This window comes from Leiobunum rupestre, chromosome 4 (assembly GCF_980474605.1).
Source record: "Leiobunum rupestre chromosome 4, qqLeiRupe1.1.hap1, whole genome shotgun sequence".
Classification (NCBI taxonomy): domain Eukaryota; kingdom Metazoa; phylum Arthropoda; class Arachnida; order Opiliones; family Sclerosomatidae; genus Leiobunum; species Leiobunum rupestre.
The window spans coordinates 40,838,415-40,848,378 of NC_143387.1; the positions used below are offsets into that span (position 1 = coordinate 40,838,415).

The 9,964-nt window shown below is 32.7% G+C and overlaps 2 protein-coding genes across 5 annotated transcripts; one reads left to right on the plus strand and one right to left on the minus strand.

The window, feature by feature from the left end:
* Positions 1 to 2,267: 2,267 nt before the first annotated feature.
* Positions 2,268 to 4,103, plus strand: Ykt6 (YKT6 v-SNARE homolog). 2 transcript variants are annotated; one of them, XM_090172354.1, is made up of 8 exons: positions 2,268 to 2,483; positions 2,538 to 2,701; positions 2,766 to 2,949; positions 3,009 to 3,067; positions 3,143 to 3,188; positions 3,535 to 3,600; positions 3,696 to 3,797; positions 3,975 to 4,103. In XM_090172354.1, exons 2-8 carry the CDS (start codon positions 2,595 to 2,597, stop codon positions 4,011 to 4,013), a joined length of 603 nt encoding a protein of 200 aa, XP_090028480.1. In that variant the 5' UTR covers positions 2,268 to 2,483; positions 2,538 to 2,594; the 3' UTR covers positions 4,014 to 4,103. The 2 variants fall into 2 exon arrangements, with proteins under 2 accessions (XP_090028480.1, XP_090028478.1); XM_090172352.1 differs by having other exon boundaries at positions 2,269 to 2,483; positions 2,562 to 2,701.
* On the minus strand, positions 4,052 to 7,879 carry LOC149947800 (DNA cross-link repair 1A protein-like). 3 transcript variants are annotated; one of them, XR_016480409.1, is made up of 10 exons: positions 7,734 to 7,879; positions 6,753 to 7,652; positions 6,521 to 6,654; positions 6,330 to 6,448; positions 6,030 to 6,173; positions 5,824 to 5,969; positions 5,468 to 5,622; positions 5,253 to 5,400; positions 5,102 to 5,185; positions 4,932 to 5,027 (listed from the first exon to the last, which is right to left on the minus strand). XR_016480409.1 is itself a non-coding variant. In XM_090172350.1 (9 exons), exons 1-9 carry the CDS (start codon positions 7,861 to 7,863, stop codon positions 4,184 to 4,186), a joined length of 2,022 nt encoding a protein of 673 aa, XP_090028476.1. In that variant the 5' UTR covers positions 7,864 to 7,879; the 3' UTR covers positions 4,052 to 4,183. The 3 variants fall into 3 exon arrangements, 2 of the variants coding, with proteins under 2 accessions (XP_090028476.1, XP_090028477.1); XM_090172350.1 differs by lacking the exons at positions 4,932 to 5,027; positions 5,102 to 5,185 and adding an exon at positions 4,052 to 4,329; XM_090172351.1 differs by lacking the exon at positions 4,932 to 5,027 and having other exon boundaries at positions 5,059 to 5,185.
* Between the last annotated feature and the right edge of the window lie 2,085 nt (positions 7,880 to 9,964).

A 9,964-nucleotide genomic window follows, 5' to 3' on the forward strand; every position in this document is an offset into this window, starting at 1 on the left:
ACCCTTAAAAGGTAATTTATGTTTCAAATTTTTATTTTTCCGATTTGCGGAAAATTTTCCGCAATTCGGAAAACTTTCCGGAAACTTTTCTGGAAAATTTTCCGCATTTTATTTTTCCGGAAAATTAACATCCCTAGTAATTTTTTTTTTCAAAAACGTAGATTTTGTGGGTATTTCCCATAGATATAGGAAACGTATATAAAGGTCTAGATAAAATATTTCAAAGGGAGTGAATACGGAGTTGACAGCTAGCAGAAACGCGTAATTTATGCAGGCTATCCTTATAAGGCGCTATCTATCGGTAAGAAAGCTCTTGTGCTATCGTCGCGAGAGCCATTGTCTCCTGCTTAAAAATGATACTAAAAGTCACCAGCAGATGGTGTCTAAAGACAACGGCCTGCGGAAAGGTCAAGCACTTAGTACTAAAATGCTAAGAGAGCTCGCGCTCTTGGTCACGTGCCTTCCTCGGTGTCTGCTAGGTGTCAATTCCGTATTTTATGTTAGGCTTAGACGCCCCGAAATTTATCTAGACCTTTATATACATTTCTTATAACTATGGTATTTCCATGTCTGCGGGTATTTATCCTATTTTTTTTATTTGACTATCAATAGTATGATCAAAATTTTCTATGACAGTGTATACTCGTGAATTTTGGAATTTTTTAAAAGTATAAAGGAGGCGCCTCGTAATACTACAATCAATCAAAATGTGTAAAACTTAGTTTTAAAAAGTTCTTTTTAAAATTATTTTTTTTTTAATTTTGGGCATGTTTTCCGTAGAGTTTTCGTTGTGGGCGGGGTTTAAACAGTGTTTCCACTCGGCCGTCGAGATTTTCGCCTATTTTAGGGGCAATTTTACCAGTTTTCGCCGGTCCTATCATAGACATAATAAAGAAATAGACCCAAGATTCTACGGGCGGTTAATAGGGAGGCGACGCCAAGCAGACAACCGGTATTTGTTCCGTATTCCTGTGGTCCACGTTTAAGTGACGCCTGTCGATTAGGTGATAAAATATAAAATCATCACGTGACACGTCACACATGTTCGTGTTTGTAATCTTTTAGGTACTCAGACGTGATTCGCGAATATTTCGGCTGTGATAAGGTTAATTTTAATTATAATTTGTTAATAAGTCAATTAATTCTTTCGAAACCCTAATAAAAAGCAGCAGATGATCTTTTAATAAAAAATTAAAAAATTCTAATTGACGAATTTTGTCAAAGGCTTAAGTAACTCGTTTACTATACAGGTGTTGTGGTTATGGCTTGTTATGGGAATATTCTGCGATTCTAAATTGTAAACAAAAGTAAATGGATGCTTCTACAAAAGGTATGTAGCTATTGTCCCTGAAATAAAATTAGCTTTGACAATTTAAGTCTGATAGCTTGAACCATCATTTCTATATTTTTGTCCTGCGCTAATTTGTGGAGTCTGAGCTTGTAATATAAATTGATAACTTTCTTAATCAAACTGATGCGATGATGTTAGATTCCAACTTCAGCATCAAACAAATGTTCGCGGAGAATTGGAGATTTGGGAACAATATTTTGTAATACAGAAAGTTCTAGTTCTTAGACTACATTTCTTTTATAGAGAGAGGAATATCTCTTCATAACAACTTAACAAAGTTGGCTAAAAACCAAAGAGATCTCGCTCAAATTATAATAACATAATTAAACCTACACGAAATGATCCTTGATCAAAACTTAAAGGGATCCATCACTCACAACAGGGGGAGGCATAGTAGTAACATAAAATCCAGACTTGCAGTGTGCTTCAAAACCAGTTTTTTTGTGACCCCTGTGCCTCCCCCTGTTGTGAGTGAGGGACCCCTTTAAAGGTGAGACATTAGCATCACCGCCTTTTTCTATTTTACTTTCAAGTGGATGTAATTTCTTTACATTAAATAAAAAAATAATGTAGACTATTTTTACTTGTTTTAATTCTATGGAAACAAAACCGGAGTTTTTTGGCTGCCGCGTGACCCACCTTTTGCCATTTACAATTTGTATATCCCGTTCTAAAAAGTGATCATTACAAATTAAATCATGATTTGAAGGTGTCCAGTTGTCGCGATTTACAGCAATTATCCATTGTGAAAGTATTGTAGGTACTATTATTATCCTCCTTGGCGGAACCACTCTACGGCCTCTCATTGGCTGAAGGTTCAAGGCGAACTGGCGTCAAGCTCGGCCGTAGGCGGCAGCATTCTAGTTACCTATGAGATTTCTATGGTTTTCGCCGCAAAGTGGAAACACTTGGGCTAAATAGGGTTGTGGGAATTCGTGGTAAATTTACAATTCAGCAATCGGAATTTCAAGTTTCGAACATTGGCAACACTGAGTCAACAATGGTGTTAAATGGTCGTGTAAGGAAAGGCTTCATTTAAGCACTAAATTATAATTTTGTATTTGTAGAAACCAATTAAATAATTAGGCCAGACTCCATTTTTTTCACTATAGTTGCTTCACATTGGTTCAAAGTAAAATTTAAGTTTATAATAAAAGATTTATGACTATACAGTTAGTTTCTTCAGTTAAACAGCTTCCATATTTCATAGGATTTTCTGGAACTGAAGAAATTAAAAATCAAAATGGTCAAATTATATTATCTTGGGGTGTATTACAAAATGCCAACTAAAGCAACACACCTCAAATCTTGTAGCGATGTATCATCATTTAGCTTTTTTCAACGTTCTAGGTATTAATTGAGCAATAATAATTACTTGTAGATGATCAGTAATTAATTTCATACCTATTACTAGTGTGCAAGAATTTATGCGATTCACCAGTCAAGTTGTTGTAGAAAGAACTTTGTCAACTACACGTTCATCAGTTCATGAAAAAGAGTATACCTGCCACTGTTATGTAAGAGCAGACAATTTAGCTGGAGTAGTGATATCAGACCAAGAATATCCAAGCAGAGTAGCACATACACTCTTAATGAAAGTGAGTAATATCAAAGTGTTCCTCCTATTGTTGGGATTGTATTAAATTGTTTATTTAAGGTATTAGATGATTTTGCCTCAAAAGTCCCTGCACATGTATGGTCTGAAGGTGAGCAAAGGTGAGTATTTATAAACTTGGAAATAAGAGGGTTAATAGTTTATTTCTAGTAAATGTAAATTAATTTAATTTTTAGTGCAACACCCTTCATAGGCCTTGATAAATATTTGGCCACTTACCAAGTAAATTAAATTAAATAATATAAAAATGTGAAAAGGTTAAAAGGTCCATAAATCAAACGCCAAAAAAGCTAAACCCTAGGTGAATTTAAAGATATTTAAAAAACTTAAGAGTTACTTGTACCAATAGGTCATTGACTCATTGGGAACAACAAATGGGCGAAACTCTGAACAAATAAGTTTTAGAATCAAAAACGCATAAAAAATAATAATTATGGTTTAATTATATTTATTTACCCCTTATTTTATGGAATTTTTAACCTTTTTTAGTATTCTTTGAACTCTTGATTTGTATCAACAAGCTAAATATATATTATGATATGAATATTTAACTAATATTTTTGAATAGAACCCTAAACAAGCGGATGCAATGACTAAAATTCAGGAGGATCTTGATGAAACTAAAATTATAATGGTATAAAAAATTTTCCAACTCTAGGCCAACATGCAATTGGTTTGTTAATGGCCATATAAGAAACTTCAGCATTAAAATAATGTTTGCTTTTTAAGCACAACACAATACAAGCTGTGTTGCAAAGAGGAGAGAACCTAGATGAACTGGTCCAAAAATCTGCTGTTCTAACTGACCACTCTAAAGCGTTCTATAAAACGGTACAGTGGAATTTTTTTTCTTACCCTTTCCAGAATTAAGAGTGATTAAAAATTCAGTAAAAATCTACTTCGCATGTATATTCAATTTAGGATATTAAAACCAATTTGTTTCTTTCAATAACTTTTTTTTTCTCAGTCAAGATAATAATTTGGAAATCTACAATTTTTACATTTCAGGCGAAGAAGACTAATCAATGTTCATGTGTCATATTGTAAAAATTAAACCATCTTATTGTAAAAAGTGTCTGTTTTGTGTATTATTTTTATTAATGTGGAAATTAAAATACAATAAAAACACAAACCATAGAGTAATTATTATTCATTACAATAAATCTTTTATAAAATTTTAACTAGAATTTAATAACAAAAAAACTTGCAAATGTTTATTAGCTCAACCAAGAGTTAAGTATACTGTGCATTTCATTCCTCTTTTTTGGATTACCTCCAACAGTTGGTATTATCTTCTTTGGATGTAAAAATTTCACAAACTTCTTCAGCTCATTAAAACTAGAATGCTCACTATAAGGTATTCCTGTAAAAAATTATAAAATTAAAAATGAACTTGTTAATTGCTTAAATAATGGATGAGCACTCTTTCACCAAATAAAAACGTTTTAGCATATTACAGGGCAATTTAAGAGTTAATAACCAGCTACGCTAATACCCAAAGCACCACCTTAGGCCCAAGTCATTAGAGAATTTTATTGACTTTTATTTCATTTGGCCGGTCTACAATGCTTAGCAGGGTAGAGGCTGAGAGCCAAAATCTGCCTACACTAACCTCCACAAGTTTTTATCAAAAGGGGAAACTGAAGAACTCAGGGGAAAACCCCCTTAACCAGAGGGGAGATAACTTGCAAACGCAATGCAGAAAGAGTAGTTGCTGGCTACACCACATTGTGATCCAACGCATAGGCTGGGATCTGTGACATATGTATCCTGAACTGTAGTCATTGTCTTCTATAGTTTTATTAAAAGTAGAAAGCTTTAATTTTTCTACCAACATTCGTAATACTAGTTTTCATGCACTTTCCTCTAGTGGTTAAAATAGTTTTTATATTTTAACATTCAAAATAAAATTAGTATTATATTATTATTATGTAAAACCAATTCCAAGGTGTAAAAAAGGTGGACTCACTAAAAACTAGACTTGAATTATGATTTTATATCTGTTAAACTATTGAATTAAAAATCACCAAATTTATTTCAAGCACTGAAGGAAAGCTTCATCTAAACACAGAAATAAAGATTTTGGGTGTAAATATTACTAGAACTAAAACGCCATTTATATAGTAGTCTTTCACCTTAAATTATTGGAGGAGTGTGATGTAAAGAAAATGTATAAATATTATTAGCTTAATTCGATCTGCCACGCTAACTTTTAGCTTCTAATAGCACCAAAATTTACAAAATCAAAATAGTGAAAAAGCGCTACTACTCTTTAAAAATAAATACCATAAATAGTAACCGAACCACTGGACTTTGGCCTAGTATTTGCTAAGGTGGAAATAGTACTTCCTACTTGATATTCCCAACCTGTAGGTTTTATAGCTAATATTGTGTTAAAAATACCATTGAATTTATTTAGGTGATCTTGGAGTCCCTGCAAAAACTTCATTAGATTATTCTTTCATCTCAAAAAATAAACTGTCAAAAAACATTTACAGTACCTTGAAATTGAGTTGGTTCATAGCAAGAACATGTATTTGTGCAAAATTAGGATTTTTCGTTAACCTTGTTTCTAATGATGTATTCTCTATACAGGAAAGAATTCTTAATTTCTCAGTTGACGCCCAAATTTTACAATTTAACTTCTCTGCAATTGCTGAGAAATGGAAAGTAAAATTATATGTCAAAGTTCAAGTGAGATTCGACAGGTTAAGCCACCCCTCAAAAACGTGTAGGGGCAACTTGTCGGAACGTAAATTAGACCATCGACAAATAACATGTTATTTGTCGATGATTATACACAATAAAGCTTCATCTACAAGCTTGAACTTAACAGTAATAAATAAATGAAACTCACAAATAAAAACCCTTTCTTTCCCTATGGTGTAGCTACCACAAATAAATAAAGTTTTTGGGTTTCTTGAAAGATTTTGTTGAACAAGAGTAACTACAAATTGTATGATGTCTTCTTGTAAGGGGAAATTATACACCGGATCCAAATACCTAGATATGATTTTGAATTAAAAAAAAAAAGAGATAAAATATATTAAATCTCTGCATTACGTTGTGTCCAAGTAAAGCTGATCAATTTTACAATTTAGAAGGTCAGGATAAGATTCCATTTTCTGATGAGCACGAAAGTCACCAGTATGAAGAACAATTGGGCCAGTACAAGGGCGAAATAGAAACATAACCGATCCTGGGCAACTATCATTTTATGAAAACACACAAATTAAACTAGAAAATCCCAAGGAAACAGGTAGAGAATCAAAACTTTTGCACACATTTTTTGACTTTGACATTAACTGGTTCTGATAGAATACAACGTATATTTAAAAGTAAAAATAAAAAAAATTGTTTTACTGATTTGCATCAAGGAGTTTAACTTCAACATTATCAATTACAGTTGATTTTTCCATAGGTAATATATTTAGGGAAGCAGCTGGTATTCCAAGTTTTAATGAAATGAGTTTTCCAGTTATCTATTTAAAAGTAATAAAAATTAAATTTTATAAATTAGGAAATAGTAGCACTCTGGTAGAACTGTAACTTACATTATTGCAATAAATATTGCCTTGAAATTTCTTGTTTAAACCTCTATAATGATCGTAATGGAAATGACTGAGAAAATAATGCTTTACTCCAGGAACATTTCCATAACAAAATGCATCCACAGCAAAGGTGGTTCCTGAATTGTATAACTGACTTAAGCTTAAACAGTTTTACAGTATCATTTTTGCTAACCATCTTAAGTACTTATGTCTCATAAAAGCTTACAAAATATACCTGGAATTTTCTTGTAAAAAGGGCAAGGCCATTGCCTTCTGTGAGGTTCATGAGTTATAGTTGATGTTATTTCATTAACATGTACACTCCGTTCTGTCTTCTGAGTGTGAGATTTGGCTTTAGGGGATTTTGCATTTGGTTTTTCTTCAACAAATTTAAGAGTAGTTTTTCCTCCAAAATAAGAAGTTATAGCAACTTGTTTCTTTGGTCCACCATTTTTTATTTCTACTGTTTGAAAATTAGGCTTCCGAGAATCCGCCTTGTTAATTTCTGCAATTATATCACACATCTCTTCATCAAATGAATCTGTTACTTGAAACTCAACTTCATCACCAGTGTTTTTCGTAGCTTGGTCATTTTCAACATAACTTATTTCCCCAACAACATTTTCATTGAGTTTGTTCAAACAGTGTTCAAAACTCTTTTGAAAGTTATTTTGGTTCACATCATTATTTTCTAAAGGTAGAGTATCTTCATCCATAAAGTCACTAAAAGACCAGCTATTTACATCAACATCACATGTGATTTTTTCCAATTCATTATCCTGATTTGAAAAATTGCAACTTGTGATACTTATATCACCACAAGTTGATGTTGTAGATAGTTTTGATTTTGGTTTAATTGGATTATCAGAATGAAGATGTTGAGTGTGAGACTCTAATTTAGGAATGGTTTTGGAAGATCTGAATTTCATCTTTTTTGACTCGCTATTAACCTTTTGTTGGCTTTCATAATCAAGTATTGTTGATGTTCTTTTTGCACACACAGTTTGTTCGCTTTTGGTCTTTTTGGAATCAACTGTTGATATGCATTTTAATAGGTATTTTGAAAGTACATCATGGGAAAAGTTTTTATAATGATATGGTAAAGTTGCCTGACATTCTATTCCCTTGGAACAGGCTAGAATATTTTTAATTGAAATTTGGTTAATTTTCAAAGAGTTAATAACTAAATATAAAATCTAACATATAAAAAAAATACCTCGCTTTGAAATTTTCGATTTAACACAATCTCTCTCATGAGATAACAAATTATCACCATAATTCATTAAACTTAAAAGTGGAACTAGGCAAATTTTACAACGATCATCACTCGCCATGACCATAGCCATGACTTTCCACCGACTGATAGCGTATTCCATTGGGATCACCGCTGTCAGATTTTAAAACGGAAATTATGGTATCGACGGTAAAAAATTATTGAAATCTTGGCAAAATTATTGCACCTCCCATTTATGACGTATTTAGCTAGTTTGGCGGGAATTTCAAATCTAAAAGTAATGCTGTAGTCGTTTTAAGTGTTTTCCTCAAAGATTTACATGTTCTTGAAATACTTGACCTGTCATTCGACCATAGTAAATAACTTTTATAAATAACTGCCGGCAACAGTGACAGACCAAAGAATATAGACCCCAGGAATCGAAAGAAAAACCGTTAATGTCTCACCTCTCAAGTTGACGGGAGAGCTTCCGGCTAGGCGAATCAATAGAACCGGAAATAAGCCCGTCAACCTAGGTTTGCCTTTGGAGGCTAGGGACAAGTAAATTATACTAGATAGAGCTGCAGTTTCCATTCCTGGGGTCTAAATTCTTTGGACAGACCACGTGACGCTACGGACGCTTGAACGCAAGGTTCATATAATTGGCTTGAACCACGGCCAACTTAGATCTGTTCTCGCTGTACTCGCACAAGAAGGCCCGCCAGCTTGAAACGACTCAATGTTAACGAGCGTATGAGAAATTCACGTTTTACTCGAAAATATTCCGCTTGGGGCGCCAAAATACGGGAGTACCTTCCTAATGCTTTCCTATGGGAAAATATTTTGTAAAGTGGATCACTTTTCCGAACCTTTTTCGTAACTTTACCGATTTACGTCAGTGCCGAGTTTCTTATATGATTTCAGGTAAGTTTCATTAATAAATTCAAGCCTAATATCGTAATTTTCCATCATTTGGTTCGCTCACAATCTATTTTTGAAATCACCGATATTTTTAAGGTGAGGAAGCGTCTCCTCATCGGATTTTAAGCCTTGGAGTCGTATCGCGCGCGTGAGATTTAAAAATGTAAAACTGAGAATAGTAAATAAAACACAGTTTTGCCTCTTTTTTTAACTTCAATTATTATGTTTCAATAAAAAACCCGTAATAAACATCATTTAAAATGGTAATAGTTTGTTGTTTACCGTTCTGTAAATCTACAGATAAAAATAAAACCGCTGGGTTGTCTTTCCTTGAGATTCCTAATGATCCTATCTTATGTAATGAATGGCTTAAAGCCATTGCAAGGAAAATAGTTTACCAAAAAAAATAAAATAAATTGGATTTGAGTCGAAAAGTATGTCTAGAAAAAGTGAGGGGAAAAAAGTCTCAAGATCACATCTACTTGGATAACTGATAACAAGAACACAATTAAAACCTTAGAGAGATCTGATTTATCTCTATTTATATCCGAAAACAGTGAAAAAACTATGCTCAATTCAAAAGTTTCTATCATTGAAAACCCAGAAGCGCACTCAATCTAAGTATTAAATAAAACCATAGAATATTTATTTATTTATGACAAAAATAATTACTCAATAAGAATCAGATGGGCTTTTAAAGAAAACTGTAAATAAACTCAATTCTACAATTTGGAGACTAAACAAGAAAATTGACCAACATAATAATGAGTAACAAATTCAAGAAGAAGCGGAAAAATTAAACTATCACGAGAAAGTGGTATCAATCGCAAATGATGAGATGTCGTTGAATAGCCAACTTCTATATATAAAAGATAACCCAGTTTTTGGATGAAAAATTGGCAAGACACACTCCTGAAACTGCAGAAGAGTTCCAAAATTCACCAACACACAGAAATATTGGCTAGAAATATTGTAAATCAGTTAGTTCCCCCTCTTTTGGACAATTTGATGCACAACATCTCTAAATAATTTGAAAAGTCTTGAAATTTTAAATATAATATATATTAGGTGAAATTAAGGATATTTAGTATTTAACGGTTTTTAACCCAATAAGGAGATTTAGTATTTAACACAACAAGGAGATTTAGTATTTAACCCAACGAAGAGATTTAGTATTTAACACAACAAGTATATTTAATATTTAACCCAATAAGGAGATTTAATATACAACATAACTAGGAGATTTAATGTAATATAAAAGTTATGAATCGCATGAGGCAACGCATTTCGCGTACGTTTCTACCCCCTGTTAC

What these genes read in the sequence shown, in the direction of transcription:
- LOC149947800 (XM_090172350.1), bottom strand. Translation starts at nt 7,863, where the DNA reads ATGGCTATGGTCATGGCGAGTGATGATCGTTGTAAAATTTGCCTAGTT. An exon ending in AAACTCCTTGATGCAAATCA is followed by an intron (nt 6,174 to 6,329) that starts GTAAAACAATTT and finishes ATAAAATGATAG; the next exon opens with TTGCCCAGGATCGGTTATGT. An exon ending in CAGCTTTACTTGGACACAAC is followed by an intron (nt 5,970 to 6,029) that starts GTAATGCAGAGA and finishes AATCATATCTAG; the next exon opens with GTATTTGGATCCGGTGTATA.
- Ykt6 (XM_090172354.1), top strand. Translation starts at nt 2,595, where the DNA reads ATGGTCAAATTATATTATCTTGGGGTGTATTACAAAATGCCAACTAAA. An exon ending in AGCTTTTTTCAACGTTCTAG is followed by an intron (nt 2,702 to 2,765) that starts GTATTAATTGAG and finishes ACCTATTACTAG; the next exon opens with TGTGCAAGAATTTATGCGAT. An exon ending in CACATACACTCTTAATGAAA is followed by an intron (nt 2,950 to 3,008) that starts GTGAGTAATATC and finishes TGTTTATTTAAG; the next exon opens with GTATTAGATGATTTTGCCTC.